The 17,500-nt window shown below is 40.5% G+C and overlaps 2 protein-coding genes across 2 annotated transcripts in view; both read left to right on the top strand.

The window, feature by feature from the left end:
* Window positions 1–3,749: 3,749 nt before the first annotated feature.
* On the top strand, window positions 3,750–15,044 carry retsat.2 (retinol saturase, tandem duplicate 2). The gene is made up of 11 exons (XM_030793173.1): window positions 3,750–3,961; window positions 5,220–5,402; window positions 5,749–5,990; window positions 8,285–8,486; window positions 8,839–9,036; window positions 9,405–9,524; window positions 10,125–10,263; window positions 11,492–11,601; window positions 11,947–12,113; window positions 12,481–12,640; window positions 12,834–15,044. The coding sequence occupies exons 1-11, from the start codon at window positions 3,787–3,789 to the stop codon at window positions 12,977–12,979; spliced, it is 1,842 nt and encodes a 613-aa protein (XP_030649033.1). The 5' UTR covers window positions 3,750–3,786; the 3' UTR covers window positions 12,980–15,044.
* A 1,261-nt stretch (window positions 15,045–16,305) lies between these two features.
* cdk21 (cyclin-dependent kinase 21) overlaps window positions 16,306–17,500 on the top strand; it is a 5,175-nt gene continuing 3,980 nt past the window's right edge. The window contains exons 1-2 of the mRNA XM_030793938.1: window positions 16,306–16,538; window positions 16,881–17,013. Coding sequence (XP_030649798.1) covers window positions 16,306–16,538; window positions 16,881–17,013 — 366 coding nt within the window. The remainder of the gene's footprint in view (window positions 16,539–16,880; window positions 17,014–17,500) is intronic.

Below are 17,500 nucleotides of genomic sequence, written 5' to 3'. Positions count from 1 at the left end.
TGTTATTATTATTACCGTTAATTAATGCTGTATAGAAAGACATTGAAACAACGTCTCGATATCAACGTTGGTTCGATTTTCAAAATCGAAACAAAATTCAGCGGTGATTCAACCTTGATCCATGACGTTGACTCAACCTTGAGTAAACGTTGAAATGCTGGGATAATATGTCAGCTGGTAAAATGTATGACACACTTCGTTGTCAAGGCGACACGAGACCCCTCTACAGCTCCACCCACGTCCCTCTAGGTGGTGGCCAGAGAAAATTTACAATCATCATTATAGCGACCAAAATTATCACGATTATCAGTATTATCGCGGTATTGCTAAATTTGTGCTGAAAATGTTCAAAAAGTTCTGATATGCGATGTAATATGAATTACCTGCAGTGAGTTCTTGAGCAGTTTTTTACACAGGTGCATAAGCAGCTTGTCTTTTGAATACATGCCTGAGTGTCTGTGTCACTGTAGATGAGGACAAGTGACCAGTCGCATTACTGGGTTTGCCTGCTGCAAGCCGACTCTGTAAATAAGGGCATAGCAAAAGTATTATGATGATGATGATTATTATTATTATTCTCTCTCTCTCTCTCTCTCTCTCTCTCTCTCTCTCTCACACACACACACACACACACAGTCCATCTTCTGTGTTGCATTTAAGTATATGCAATGACCCCATGCAAAATTTAAATAAATACAAATGACTCTTAAGAAGACAGTGATAGTAATTGCAATGAGCCCAACAACTGACATAAATACAGAGGAGTATAGTGCTTCTCCTGCTGGAACACCTTTATACGGCGGAGTATTAGGGGGCACACCGAGGGGGAATATTTCTGAAATTTGGAGAATAAAGTCGTAATAGAGAAAATGTAATCATATTACGAGAATAAAGTCGTAATTTAACAAGGAAAAAACTTGTAATTTTTAGGAAAATATAGGCTATTACTCGTAACCAACAAAACGGGAGTTACCAGTAAAAGCCTGTGTCTGGCAACTACTGTTTCAAGATTCAAGAACTTTATTGTCATTGTGCAAGCACACATCAAATTCCTGATACTTATGATAATGTGGTGCTGATGTGCCAGAGGATTAAGTCTCTTGTTATTTGTGAAACCTATATCTATACTAAAGTATAACTTCACAAGATGCTCCACGTTCTTCATTTTAACGCAGTCGGCAGGCTGCTCTTACTTCCCCTCTAAAATAACACGTAGCCTAAAATTACGGATTTATTCTTGTAAAAAGGTTTTAAGTGTTGCCCCCTTCCACAGCGATTTTCTATCTGCCTGTTCTGCAGACAGGGTGACCATCTTCAACCAAGTTTCCCTCAGCACTCTTATAAAAACCAAAATTCAGTAGTCCTCTTAAGGCTGAAAAATCTCCAGCATTGTCAGTGCCCTCCGCGTTCTCACTGATACTAAACAAACCCACGTTGCATGCTGCGCCTGCGCGCCTGCGTCTGGAACACTTGCTAACTTTAGTTGATGCTGGGCAGTATTTAAGGTGAATTTTTCAAATCGTGGTAATCAACCACGGTTTTAATGATATTTAAAATTTGAAACGGTAATACTAATCGTAGGGATTTACCGTGAAACCGGTAACAGTTTCATCCCTACTGCTGGCATCACTGCGCGATCCAGCAGTCGTATGAAATATGAATTTTTTAAAAATTATTAACAAAAGAACATAATATCGACTCAGTATACAAGAACCAGGGGTCTATCACAGCAGACAAAAATATTATAAAACATACATGTATTAAGTGTTTTCATAGCCTTTTTGTTAGTCGAATTAGAAAGTAGCTTCACATATTGCTCAGCATCTTTCAGGAAAAAAACAAAGGAAGGTTTTTTACTGCTAAACTTACATTAATGAATGAATTTTTTTTTACCAATTCCATTATCAAGTTTATAATATTAAATATTAAACAGTCTTCTTTCTTGGGTTATTGAAGAAACCAAAACACTACATTTTCCCATAATAATGTAAAATCTTGAAAAATATGATCAATGACAAATCTGCAAAGGTCTTCTCAGAATTTCGTGGTGTAAGAACAATGCCAAAATAGGTGTAGAACTGTTTCTGGATATTCATCACAGAGAGAGCGGTTTGTGTTCATGTCTTGGGTTAATTTTCTGCATGTAGTGATTGGTGGGGTAGTATTTATGATTTTGAAAGACACCTCCTTTAATATTATACACGGTTAGATATTTATAAGGAGGCATCCAGACTCTCTTCCAATATATATCATTTCCAAACCCATTACAATATTCCAGGACATATGGGAATAGACACAACACCTCTTCTGAAATAGGGCATGTATGACTCTATTATTATTTTGAGGATGTAGTGAGAAACAAATTGGGAAAAGATACACATCTAGGTGCAGGCCTAGTTACATCCCTAAAAAGCATTAAGATGCCTGTCGGAACGGGATCAAAAACTACAGCAAATTCTTTAGGGGCTACTGGGAAATTGGATGTAGATATGAATTCTCTGTAAGTGAAGAATAGCACCTCCCCATTGAACAATTGACTCACCAGCAGAATCTGATTCTGAACCCATCTCTCAGAGAAAAGTGATTTGTTCTTAAACAAAATGTCTTTATCATTCCAAATAAGACAGATGTGCGGTGAGAAGTTGTGCTTATATATATCAAACACAAGGCTAGAGGGACCTGCTTATGGAATACAGATCATTTTACAGAGAGTCTGTCGACCTTATAATTACAAGTTAAAATGGAGTTTGGGCCACCAAAACGAAAAAAAAAGAAATGTGATGGGAGAGTAAAATTCCAGACTGAAGTAGGATTTTTTTTTAGAAAAAGCTCGGCCCAGTTCATTTTAAAGGTATTATTTAGCATTTAGGGAGGTAAAATCTAGGAAATTAAGCCCTCCAGATTCATAATTATTCATAACAATACATTTTTTGATATAAAGGGTATGATTTGTCCAGATAAAGTTAAAGAGCATTTGATCCATGGCTTTATTCATTGTACTGTCAAGATGTAAAGAAAGAGCTGCATATGTGAGCCGAGATATTCCTTCAGCCTTTATTAAGATTCTACCTTACAAGGACAAATCTCTTTGCAACCGTTAATTCAATTTCTTTTGAGTTGTTTGAATAATAGAGGTACAGTTTGAAGAGCATCTTAATTTATTGTCTTTAGATATCGAGAGCCCCAAATATGTAACTTCTTCCTTTAAAGGGATGTTGCAAATAGTGTGTACATCACTCGTCCCTCCTCCCTTACCAGTCTTTTCTCAGTAAAAATACCGTATTTATTATTAATAATTACCTTTTAAAAAATTCAACCCTAAAAAGGTCGAAAGAAGTTAAAAGTTGCCTGTAAAGGTTGAGAGCGCTACACGAGCGACCAAAAAATGATTTGGTGGTTTTCAAACCCCAAGTGAAGTACGTGTTCTTGTTCTTAAACAATTAGGCTTACAGCAAAGTCCATAAACAGCCTACTCCAGCAATGAATGTTATGCTAGGCTACAGAGAATCTTTGCAAAAACACAGTAGTTCAATAATATTATCAGAAATAAAGGCTAACACTCCGTGTCTCAAAGAAAACACTACGCCTTCTCTGTCCTGTAAAATGTTTACGCATGAACCAGACCGGACTTCCGGACTTTGGTACCTCCGCTAAAATCGAACAGTGCGTGTCATGTCGTAGGCGTGTCGTGTAGTACAGCGGGTCTAAAATCTGGCAGCGATAGTCATACGACACCGAGCCTCTTCCATTTCCTCGGTCATTGCGGAAGTGTTTGGAAGACGGTGAATGTCATTTGCAACGATGTGGATCACGGTGGGAATAATTGTAGTGGCTTTGGTTGCATTTCTTTTCAAATACGTCTTCGGAACATCAGGGCCCAATCCCTTCGATATTGACACCCGTGAGCCTCTTAAACCACTGGTCACTGACAAGAAGGTGAAAAACAAAGTTTTAAAACAAGGTGAGTGTGCACTTGTGATTCGGGGTTTCCACGCGGATGCAAACAAATGGGGTAGCTCGAGATGCGGCCATGCATTTTTACTGTTCTGATTTAATTTAAGGTTTTATCTATAACTGCAATCAGTGGCACTCATTGCAATCTATTCAATCTAACCACGTTGTACTGTTGTTGAGCGTAATGTACTTCTGGCTTTTGTGTCGTCAGTGCAAGACAGCCATTTTTCATCCAGTTTAATAACAAGTCCGTATATTACACTTTGTATTTGGCGTATACGTTTGTAACGAATTGCTTATTTTCTTTATACTTTAATAACGACATCGAGGCTTGTTTTTTAACCTTAGGCCACAGTGATAGTTGCACCGTCTGGTACAGCGAGGGGCCTCTCAGAAAAAAAGTGATTGCATATAGAGATATGTAAGGAATTTAAATAGACGAGAGACTTCAGTTGAGCAGTTTAGACTGTACTAAAATACCAGCCTTTACAAACTAACCCCAGTCATGACGTAGCTGCTTCGACAGAATGGATCTCTTGAACGAGATATATTTTCTTTATAATGATATGAAACTGAGATGTACGTTTCTGTTGTTGTTGTTGTTATTTATACCGATGGCACGTTTGATACCGGGGTGCAGAAGTTCGTTTCACTTTTCACTTTTGCAAATCCGTCTGCCGAGAGATAATGATGCTGATAAATAATAAATATAATAAATAAATAATATTAGCACAATTACTCCCCAAACCCTGACGATGAAATGCCCTTCTTTCACTTTGCTTCACAGCAAAAACTTGTCACATAAATCTGAATCATGGTTATATGCCACTCAAAGGAGTAGTCACAAGAGTACGTGTAATTACAGTCAACACAAGTGTCATTACGAGTATCAGTTGTAGATTAGACTGCCTTCATACTGTTTGCTGTCATTGCAGCTAATTACAATTTAAGGACAACACATTTGCACATTATTTTAATCAATAAAATTTATTGTACCAGATTGAGACAGATAGAAACATGTACATTTCTTGCAGCACTTTGATGAATGAACATTGATTATCAGAAGATCAATATGAACACACATAACATTCTTAGGCTTTTAGTCTTTATTTTTTTTTGTATCTTTTTTTTTTGGGCACAATCATGAAGACGCCTCAAAAGCTTCACAAGGCTTTGTTTGCCCGTCCCTAATTATTTAACCGTACCATCAGCTGCACAAGCGCTAACCAGTAAATCAGCCATTCTGTTGACCTCACCACCAACAGGTTTCTTGGCGAGTAAAGTGCCAGAGAATCTCGATGCGATCGTGATTGGCAGCGGCGCTGGCGGACTCGGTGTGGCCGTTCTCCTTGCGAAAGTGGGCAAAAAGGTTCTGGTGCTGGAACAGCATGATCGAGCTGGAGGTTGCTGTCACACATTCACCGAAAAAGGCTACGAGTTTGATGTTGGTGAGAACCATTTTTGTCCCCACTTATTGGTCCCATGTTGTTCCCATTGACACCTGGACTTGTTTTACATCTGTTCCTAACAAATCTGTCACCAACATACAACAGATCAGTAAGGTATAGAAAAATTATTCTTTGAACATGAAAGTTGATGTGCAGTTTGTGAACAGAAATTCAGTTTGTTCCTGGAAATAACCACTTGACGGTAAAACGACCTCATGGCAATAAAATAAGATATCGATTTTTTTTTTAAAGATTCATTTTACTCCCTTTTCATTTTCCTTGTCCAGATATCGACCCCGATAACAAAACCGCACTTGTTCCGTTTTGCACGCTTTCCGTCCCGCAGGTATCCACTACATCGGCGATCTTCTGGACCATAAGCCCTTTCGCTGCATGCTGGACCAGTTGACCAATGGACAGCTGCAGTGGGAGCCGCTGGACAACCCTTTCGACCAGGTGGTTATCGGACCCCCAGAGAACCGCCGTACCTACCCCATCTACAGCGGCCGCGACCGTTTCCCTCAGGAACTGAAGAAGTGCTTTCCCGGTGAGGAGAAGGCCATTGACGAGTATATGAGGCTGGTCAAGGTGAGTGAAGGGAAGAGATGTGCTTTGTGGTTCCTCCTGCAGACTTGGTTTGTCCTCTGGGGGTTCTTCTAATTCAAACCAGTGTAAACCACCCTCTACTGACACCTTGTTAAAGTGCATCCTTTGCGTAGACTGTGAGGAACATGTCACTCGTGAAGGATGGAGATCCATCTTTACAAAGATGACCACGGTGTGATAACTTTAAAGCATGTGCGTGGTTTTACATTGACCTGAATGGCTGTTTGATTAATGAGCTCATGCTGGAAGACTGCTCACGCTGGCACTAATGGGGTGATCTGGAGAAGCAGAATCAAAAGAAACTTAGGGGACTCAAACTAAACCCTCTACTGGTGAAATATCGTGTATTTAAGCACCATACTCTACCCATAACGCTTAACCTAATCCTAACCTTAACTCAGACAATCAAACAGTCACCAAATAGATTTTTTTCTTTACATGATTTACATGACTGAGATGCTGTAAACACAGTAGAGAAAATCTTTGGGCTGGACGGGGGAAGAGTAGTAGCCTGGTACCATTGTTTATTGTTATCATGATCTGAATGCTGGAATCAGAGAATGATTTTTTTTTTCTCTGTGGGAGATCTTTTATGGTCTCTCCTATCAGTTAATTATTAAAAATGAAATGTGTTTGGGGTCTTGAAGGAAGTTGATCTCGGTTCTGTGACTGTCTTAAGTCTGATGTCATCGAGGGCTCAGTTTGGAAAACAGAATGTGGTTTTGGTCAGTTGCAGATTAAGGTTATGGTTTCAGTGAGAGTTTTGATTTGGTTCCAGATTGTGTTTCATTATCTGTTTTAAAAGAGACACGTGTAAAAAAATGTCTGTGTTTCCCTGTTGTTTTATTTTTGTCTTACTTGATTGTGTTTCTACACAGGGAATAATCCAAATGCTCTGTTTATCTCTTTTTCTTTGCATAGCAATTTTTAGAACATGTTTCAGACCACATATCTAACATCTGTAACTACAGCAATAATGACATAAAAATATTATATATATATATTTTATAAAATAACATATATGCCCTTATTACATTTCTCTATGATCCTTACCATAACTTCACATATAGTCCTTGTTTCAAGAGAATGGAAATATTATCAGTAATTGAACTCACAGTTACCCTGGAAATAATTGCATAGTAATGTGATACGTGACCAGTCTTTTACCTTGAATGTCAGATCACTCCTATTGTGTTACCGTTAGCAACCGGGGGGGGGGGGGGGGGTCGGGAGGGCGCACATTGTAGTGTATTTTAGGCATCAGTGAATTATGTGAGATTCATGAAATGTGAACGCAAACTGTCGGCGTTGCAGTTTCGCCGCGCTGTCATCAGATATCGAAGTAATGGTGTCATTGGAAGTTTGGTGTGGTCTGATAATTTTGTGTGTTGCTTGTCATGCTTATTGCTTAACGGCGGGTTTGGTATCTGAGCCGTGTGAACCTTGCCCCACATGTGGAGCCAGAGAAACACTGTCGCAACCGCTCTCAGGAGTCACGTCTGCTCTCATCAAATCTGGACCGTCGGTTAGGAATTATGTAATTGTTCTCACTGTAATCTGGAGCAGGTTTATCAAAAGCAATGCGCAAGATTACCTGTCTGTTTCTCCAAAACAGTTTGATGCCTTGTTAAACTACGATTGTGAAAACAACTTTTTATGGGTTTTTTTTTTTAAAAGCTGATGAGTGTAATCTATCATTTGGAAACTGAACTCTGGTGTGTTTCAACACTAGGTTTTTTTTTTTTTTTTGCAATGCCCTGTGTCTGATAGCACAGTTGAGTGTGACCTCTTACGTTTGTTTGACCTCTGGATTTGCCTGGAGACCAGTTTATCTTAGACACAACCCATATTGACGATTTTGAAAATCTGCTTTGGAGATGAACTTTTTTCCTTGTTGGCTGTGAAAAAAACAGATCCTGTGATGTCGGATGAGGAAACGGTGTTCGTGATGTTCTGGAACTTTCCTGGCAGACGAGCGTTTTAGGGAGTTGTGTCAGGTCCTTACAGTAAAGATGTGGTACATTGAGCAGAGTCATAGTCGCCAAACGTTGGCTTTTTTTGTTGTTGTTGTTGTTGTTGAGGTTTGCAGCATATTTCCTATTTTTTAAATACATATTGTCTAATCATTTTGAGTTACATAAAGAGAAAAAGCCAAATTTTAATCGTGTCTTTGTCCGTGTTTTGACCCTACAAGTCTGTTCACCCCTCACCCTCTCTCTTTTTCTCTCTCTCTCTCTCTCCCTCTCTCCCTCTCTCTCTCTCTCTCTCTCTCTCAGAAATGTGGGCGTAACGTCTGGGTTGTAGCTATTCTGAAGCTGCTTCCTTACCCTCTTGCGAAATTCCTGATCTGGACCGGCCTCGTGCACCGGTTCTCTCCGTTCTTCCAGTACGGGCCTCGGAGCCTGACGGAGGTCGTGAACGGGCTGACGGAGAACAAGGACCTGAGAGCCGTGTTCTGCTACATCTTTGGCACTTACGGTACCACTAAAGTGACCCTCAATTACATACAGCTGTTCTCATCACAGATCAGTCTCTGCTGAAAGGAATTCCTCGCCTAACGCAGATACATTTTATTTTTTGCCAGTTGACACATGACATTTCATAGTCATATTCCACGCATGCAGTTATGAAGATATCAGATCTTTGATCATAATCATTAATGATTGATTGACAGGTTGCTTAGTCAGAATGTTACGATTTAGACTCGTCCAAATGCTCGGTATCTGGTTATTTTAGACGTCAGTTCTTTACTCCAAGTGTCTGAGTTTATTTTAGCCATCCTGCTAAATTTTAGCCATGATTCATGTGAATCTCTGTCTTCTTTCTTTAGGCAACATTCCCAAGGACGCTAGCTTCTCCATGCATAGCCTGTTGGTTTGCCACTACCTGAATGGTGCTTGGTATCCTAAAGGGGGCGCCAGTGAGATTGCATACCACATGATCCCCATCATCGAAAAGGCAGGAGGCGCTGTGCTCGTTAGGGCACCAGTCAACCGCATCCTCCTTAACGAGGCAAAGGAAGCCATTGGTAACTGAACTGACATGCACTGCACATTCTGTAGTTTCTGTTTATGTCCGTGTCACAGATATCGTCAAACTTACAGATATCATCGTACCATCAAGGACACATTTAAAAAACAATTATATAATGTAACACTTGCTCTGCATTTTTAGGCCAAAGGTTATTAAATCTTCACAAAGTTACTGTGGCCAACATCACTGTGGAATTTGTTAAACTTAGGTTTTATGTACGTGCATTTATGGGTTACTGTGAAAAGGACTCCTATTTGACAAGTATATAAAAGTGTATTTATGAAAAGCTCTGTTGAACTGACAGAACCGTGAGCACACAGTAACGTCCGAGTGTTCTGCTCTCCTTTGTTGCTACGGCGACAGGTGTGAGTGTTCTGAAGGGTCAGGAGGAAGTCCACATACATGCCCCCCTGGTGATCTCTAATGCGGGCATCCTCAACACCTACCAGCAACTCCTTCCCAAAGAGGTCCAGGCCATGCCAGGTATGTGAGAGATCAAATGGGAGAAAAATGGGAGAATGGGAGAAAAAAAACAAGGCAGGGAAAATGTGAAGTTTGTACGAGTTTAGGGTTTAACTCCAGGGACCCAGTACTCCGGCCCTTTTTTGACTTGTTTCTATGGCAACAGTTTTCTAAGGCTGCCATTCAAGTCCGCGTATGTCAAAACACATGGTATAACAGGTACACAACAATTCAACAAACCAGTCATCCATTGTAAGCTGGGCTCATTGATTCGGAGATGTCGGGAGGTATTTGACATTGATTGGCAAGATGGGTACACTCCTAATGCACGGGTAGAGTTCAGTGTCTAATGAAAAGGTGAGCAGGATAAAACATTCTGTTTGTTTAGGAGATTCTCTCACACATATTGTGGAAATACCCTAGAGCAGGACAGCGTTGTCAATAAAGATAAAATGAGTGGTTTAATGGGATCATAATAATTGTCTGTTTTTATAGAAGATTCTCAAACTCCTCAAAAGTAAACTACTGTGTCGTGACTGGTATCATTATAATATTAATCTGTCAGTTGTTAGACGGTGTGTTTTTATTGTTGTGCTTTTCATTGTCTCTGTCTGCTTACAGCTATTCAGAACCAGCTCAGCATGGTGAAGAGCGGTGAAGGTGGCCTTAGCATTTTCTTGGGTCTGGACGGATCCAAAGAAGAACTCGGCCTCAAAGCTGACAACTACTGGATCTTCTCTGAGAACAACCTGGATGAACTGTGAGTCTGAACCAGTATCAGTTTACTCTGGTTAAAAACAGGAATATTGAGAAAGAATGCGTTCTTATCGGTGATTTCTAATGAACTGTGTATTTGCACTGTGAACATGTGAGATCTGTGTCAGCTATTTATTCACGTGTCTAATCTATAATCAGATAAAACAGTCTCTGACATACCTAAGAGGTTGTGAAGGTCACGAAAGGTCTTCCACTTTCAGAATGCACGGGGGCCAAGTGGGCCAAGTCCTGTTCAAGACTTTCAAATTGCTAATATCCTCCTGTTGAACATTTTTTTAAAAAAATATATTCCCACATTTTTGTCCAATATTTGAAAATTACCCATGAGCTCTAGCGAATCTGCCCCTCGGGCCTCTGGTAGTTGTGCAACCAGCCACCGCGCCCTTTCACTCTTTCAGTTGCTTAGCATTGCCCAACGCTGTAGCGTGCAGTTTTCACAATCATACCTGTAACCATGACGGTTCCTGACAGTCACTGGCTGCTCGTTGATGAAACGGAGAGGAACCTTGACTGATACACGCACCCACCCAGGACCACATGACTGATGGTCTTCTCTAGGCCTCCTGGTCATAGTCTGCAAGTAAAACCTAGACGTAGGATGTCCCTCCAAATCGTGGGGTTGGGTGCGCCGTTTGGGAGCTCCAAACGGATTACGAAAGATTTACGTAATTTCCCTCCATTTTAAAAGAAATTTCATTTAGATCAACCTTGTTCTGTTCACTTTAAGCCAGTTCAGGTGTTTATATGAATGTGTTTTGTTTAGAATCAGCAATGAGAGCGCTAAGAGCTATGAATTATTAATGCAGTCTTGGACTCCATGTAAACATAGCAATTTAGAACACTTAGAGAGCACTTTGGAGACTCTTCTGCAAATCGGAATGTCCTAGTATCAAGTTAGTAATAGGATTAGAATAAATATTTATGAGCAGAGGGAGAAGACCTTGTAAATATGGAGATGTGTACAAGGTTTCTATGTTGTTTTTGATGAATGTGTTTTGGGTGAGAGTTTTGCCGCTCTCTGTTTTGTGGAAGCGTCGTGGATTTTTTTTTTTTTTTTATCGGTTGTTTGTTAATTGCGTTGGGTGCATGGTGTCGTCACGCTAGTGTTGCCGACGACTGTTACCCCCTGTGTGCGTTTTTTGCTGTTGTGGAATGTCACTAATGGAGCAGTGCTGTTTTGGTTTGACCGAATGTGTTCTGGCGTTGAACAGGGTTGAAGATTACATGAACGGAAACAGGGAGGAGTCCGCCAAGAACGTTCCGCTGCTTTTCGTCGCCTCGCCCTCCGCCAAAGACCCCGCGTGGCAGGAGAGAAATCCAGGTAACGAGAGAGAAGATTCACTCCACTCCAGGCTTCGGCCTCTTTCGCTGTATCTCGGTATTTCGCGTTCTTTCGTCCCATCAAGACTTTTCTACATTGGCTTTTACTGAAAGCACTTTCTTTAGGAGGTGCTTTGTCGTAATATTGTTTCGTGGCTCCTTCACGTCCTGCTCCTCCCTCCTCCGTTCCTCTCTCTCTCTCTCTCCTCCCGTCTCATTCTAAAGAGCGTTGCGTTTCCGTGTACACGAGGAGGAGTACCGAATAAATGCATCGTTACACATTTGTGCAGTTTTTTTTTCTAAAGATGTAAATGAGTCACTTCTCTCGGTTTCTTTCCCTGTTCAGGCAAGTCCACCCTGAGTCTTGTCAGCTTTGCCAATTACGCCTGGTTTGAAGAGTGGAAGGATGAGAAGGTGACAAACAGAGGTGCCGACTACAAGAACCTGAAAGAAACCTTCATTAACTCTGTTCTGGATGTGGTGACACAAGTGTTCCCCAAGATCAAGGACAGAGTACGTATCTCTAATTTGTGCTGAACTCTGCGTAATGTGGAGAAAAGGGCGAAAAACAAACAAAAAAACAAACAAACAAACAGAAACGGGACTCTCCTGGTTTGTGCGTAGATTTACCCTGTATTCTTTTTGTCATGTATGTTTCCAAAGATGTAAAATTTTTGTCTGTGTAAGAAGACGTTGTTAAAAGGATACTTTGGATTTCTCGGCGTTGGACTAAAACGAAAACGTCGAGGGTGTGTTCCTTGTAGGAGTGAATCGTTGATCGCAAATTAGTGATTGATTTCTAACCTTCCTCCTGTTGCGGCTTAATGATTTTCTCCAGTTAATTCTCTGCTCTCATGGTCTGTCTCTCTCGGGTTGCCAGATTGAGTATGTGGATGCAGGCACTCCCATCACAAACCAGCACTACATTGGTGCCCCTAAAGGGGAAATCTATGGGGTTGACCATGGCAAACAACGCTTTAGCCCGGAGTTCAACGCCACCATCAGACCACATACCCCCATCAAAAACCTCCTCCTCACAGGTATGTGTGTGTGTGTGTGTGTGAGAGAGAGAAAGAGAGAGCTTTTGTGCAGTTTCATGTATTAATATCTTTAATGTACTGTCAGAACTTTATATAGATTTCTTTCGTAGATTTTTTCTCTGGTTAATTTTTATTGTCCTTTTTTTCTTTGTGTGTGTGTGCGTGCGCGTGTGTGTCTGTGTGTGTATGACAGGCCAAGACGTATTTTTGTGTGGTTTTGCCGGTGCTCTGGCCGGAGCACTGACCTGCGGTTCCGTCATCCTGAACCGGAACCTTCATCTCGACTCTATCGCCCTAGCCAAGAAAAACAAAAACATGAGCCTAAAGAAAGCGCAGTAACCATCAGCCTGTACTACACCTTCATTCAAAAACCAAAGTAACCATAGTAACACAGTGACCTACCCAATACCAGCTTCTCGTATGATAACAGGCGTCTCAGGACCTTTCACCAGGAGACAGATTTCCGGGTTCTGACCTCATGCCGTTGTTATGCTTTGCTTTTATTTGATAACATTATGTTTTCTTTTTAAAATTACATAACGGAAGACGACATATATTGTCAGCCACCGCTTGTGGCGGAGAAACTTAACGTTCAGGTGAAAATATTTTGCAAATATCAAGTTTCGAGCCGCCGTCAATCTTTACGTCAGTGCGACTCTAGGGTATGCAAATTAAGACAACTATTCATCAGTGCGCAAGGTCACTGATTAACAACATACTCTACCAAAAAAAAAAAGGGGGGGGGGTGTGACCAAATCGTGTGCTGGTCGACCACCAGAGAAAGTTAGTCTGGAGCCCTGCTCTTTTTCTGTCGTTCTATGGATTCCCTCATTTTTTCCAGCCCCCCCCCCCCCCCCCAATCATTTCATCTTTCCATTGTCCCCCACGCGGCAAACCTGCTTGCTTACTGTAAACTTACCGTGAACACTCTGCACAACTCTCTGTTCTTCTGTTCAACACACGAGTCTCAGTGTAAAATATCCTCCAGCGTTCGTTCAGCACAGTCCTCGTGTCCCCGAGTTCCCTCTTTCCTGCCCTTCCTCCCATTTACGTTATTAAACTGCTAGACAAGGATTATTCTCCAGTAAATCTATTACGAGAATGACTACTGTTACTGTAACTCCCACAAATTTTGTATAGTGACCTAGTTGCCTTGTTTACCTCTCTTTTCCCTCGTTTAATCTGTGTCTTCATCTCTTCGTCGTCACTGTTTCCGTTATCTCACCTTTCCATCCTTCCACCGCTGTCTTTCTGCCTCTCTCCTTCTTTCTATCCACACACGTCTGATCATACACACGGTCGTCACATAAATCAGTCTACTAAGAGTTATGCACTTCCCAGTTATGCGACTGTGGCGTCCCCTACCTCCTCTTTTCTAATATTTCTAACTCGCCCACTGGTCGCAAACGGTACAGCCGGTACACGGTATGCTTTTTAGAATTTAAATCGGTTCGGCGCCATTATTCATAATGTCAAAACCTCGTACTTGCAACAGAAGTTATCACTGTGAGGGCTTGAGAGAGCTGTAACTGAAATAAGCTTGTCTTTTTTTTAAAGACGTTATATTCTAGTTCAGTCTTGCCATGCCAAGGAGTCACACGGGTGCCTTTTGACAGTGCTGAAATCGTATTGGGTCTGGATCCTGTTTCAATCTATAACATGGTTGTGAGATACTACTGAGTCACATGTCTCATCGAGGACTGATTCACACACCCCTCGTTCCAGTTTAAACCCATATTTGGATCTGGGACATCAGTGGTGTACACTCACACTATTCATATAAATTGAACTTCTCTCAGAAACATATCAGCAAATGCACATGGGCACTTGATGGTTGCACCTCATGGCTATTGTTAAACGTCACTACTTTATGTTGTGAAATTACAAATTATGGTAACTGATGAACTCTTCATCTCAATAGCTGCAAATAGACGTTTTTCAATTTTAGTCAGTTATAATTTTTTTTTTTCCGTTCCTCTAACTGAAATATGAGGGACTTGAGACAACTGACGTCTTCTCAGCTATGTTCATATACACAGAAACCAGCTTAACTACACCATATTACAGCGTCCTGAGACACCGTACATGAAGAGTTATGATGTAATATATCTGTATATTTACCCTTTGGAAAAATAACTGTTTTGCAGTGTTGTGTTTTGCTTAATGAACTTAAACAAGACTATCTTCACCATTGGGAGATCAGTGCATTTACTTTAATCATGAAGGTTTGAAGGTGAATTTCTCTACCGTCATTTACATTTAGCACTGTTGGAACTGTGTCGGGGATGCATGTATTGCATATAGAATGTATGAAATCTTGTTCATTCATGTCTATTATGGAATTTTGTAGTAGTACTTTGGAAGACTGCACAGTTTTTAACATTAAAAAAAAAATATTGAGATACTTGGCTTTTGACTCTCTTATTAAGTAGTTGCACGCTTAAATGGTCTCCACGACAAAAATAAAAAAAACATATTAGTTCCATGAAAACTAAATACAGTTGATCTGGAATTGAAACCCACTGAGGTCTCCAGTCGGCAGCGTCACAGTATTTACTATCTCAGAGCACTTGTCTGTTAAAATATGCTAATGCATTGGCCAACCGCTGTCTGTAAAGTATTATGCACTGTTATGCATAATTAGTATGCATTGACTTGAACGTTAGGAAAATGTACTCGCAAACGATATGTTCAATGAGAGCAGACCTTGATTTTGACAAGCGTCCATTTGAAACTTATTGGCAATGCCTACACACCTAAATTCTAGATTGTGCTGCAGCAACGGCGACCGTGGGAAAAAAGAGGGACCTGTCTATAACGTGGGTATCATACGGAGAACGCGTGTCAAGTGACGCTCCCACGCATGCTACAAAATGATGGAACCGTCATTGGTCTAGACTCAGTCTCTCACATTTTTTTTTCTCTCTTTCTAGTCCTATAATAGCTGGATGGACTAAGGTTTATGGAAAGGTAGACATTACAGTAGCGAGGTTAACAACTATTAGACCGGTCACCTACGTTGAATTGCACTGGTCAACTTCATTGATTCATTTCAGCTACTGTACTCAAGGATGGTTTATATGTACGTCAAACTTGAATAAGTATATATTTTCTGAAATTGACAATGTTGAAATGCCTGAAATATTACATAACTAAAGTTATGTTACAGAAAAGATTAACGCAATTATTTGTAAAATGATTAATTGAATACTTTATCATTTACTTAATTAATTTAAGCAGCTGGCTAACTTGCATAATGCTTAAACTGATTGTTAGGAGTTTTCTTAACGGCGGCTGCCCTTTTCTTTTTGATAACTCAGCTTAAAGCTAGCTAGCTGCACTAATTTAGCTCGACAGCGAACCGGTTTTCCCTCTTTCGCTGACTCTCCAGGCTATGAAGCTGTTGAGCGAAATGGCTCACAGCCTAAACATCAAATACAAATTAGACAGTCTCTGAAATGATGAAGTTTGTTTTTAGTCGAGCTTCCATTTGAAAGCATTAATATCCAGCGTTTGTCTGTTGTAATCACTCTGGATAGCTAAACCTATCCTAACCGCAAATCGTTTCACTTTCACGATCCATTTACCATGCAATTCTGTCCGTTTGACTGTATGCATATTTTTCTTTTTTTTCGCAGTTGCACTGGTCCATAAATCGGCTAATCATGGATGACAGTACTTGTTGTGATCTTTCAAATTATGAAATATTGGCGGAGATAGGTGAAGGCGCCTACGGGAAAGTGTACAAAGCTAGAGAGGTCCGTGAGCGACAAAGGCTGGTTGCTGTAAAAAAATTGAACATTGCTGCTGATCCCGACACTGGAATCCCTCAATTCATGATCCGGGAGGTGGCGCTGTTACGGAAAATAGAGCATTTTCACCATCCAAATATAGTGAAGTGAGTATAAACCTCTCGACAAAATGAACATTTTATAGCAACAACACCTAAAGGCCTCTGTTACACCCACATGGAGTAGTAACCTTTCGATATGCTTTCCCCTGTATTCACCCAGTTGATGTAGTTATAGCTGTTCTATGACTGCCTTCTAAAGCAACGATTTAAGAAACTGAGTCGTCACAAACGTTTGAAATTTTTTCTTGAGTTCTGCATTGAAAACATATGCACCGTTGAAATTTTGCCATGTCGCACCTTTCCATGTCAACAATTATCACTTAAACATAGGATTTCATTTGGAGATTTTTATTAATTGGAGTCTAAATGAAAAATGACCTTCTGTAGACTTCTGAATGTGTCGGCTGGCGTGAGGAACCGCTCTCTGGACCTGACGCTGGTATTCGAGTACATCGATCAAGATCTCTCCACATTTCTCTCTATGGCGCCAGAGAACGGCTTGTCTCGAGAAAAAATCAAAGTAAGGGTTCAAACAAAATGTCCTTCTACTGCCCAACACACATCCACTCGACTCCGTTTTAATATTTTAGTGTGGGGATGGCTATGGGAATTCTGGATTTATTTCTGATTTAATTTTTTTTTTAATATTGTGCTGATCTCTGTATTTTTTGCTCTCCCTTTTGGAAAATTCAGTCATGTCAAATATCTCAGTTGCCTTCTCACTCCTGGCAGATGTGTAAAACTGATTTGTTTCCTTATACCTTGCTGTTTCAAACTCATGTCTGCTGAGAAGGGCAGCCTTCATTTTGTATTGTGGTCTTTTAGCTAAGAGAAGGTTTGCTACAGTGATTTACAGTATAGAAAGTAACACTGAAACTGAAAATTGGCTATAAGAAATGTTGTCCACTTATCAGAACAGTGACCTCCGATTCGACTCCCCGCCCCAAAGTATTATTTTCTGCTTAAAAAAATGTATCGGGAAACATCTTACAAATCTTGCACAACGC

Source organism: Chanos chanos, chromosome 16 (genome assembly GCF_902362185.1).
Source record: "Chanos chanos chromosome 16, fChaCha1.1, whole genome shotgun sequence".
NCBI classification, from domain to species: Eukaryota; Metazoa; Chordata; class Actinopteri; order Gonorynchiformes; family Chanidae; genus Chanos; species Chanos chanos.
Note: the sequence above shows the minus strand (reverse complement) of the source record. Positions and strands in the feature narration are given on the sequence as shown.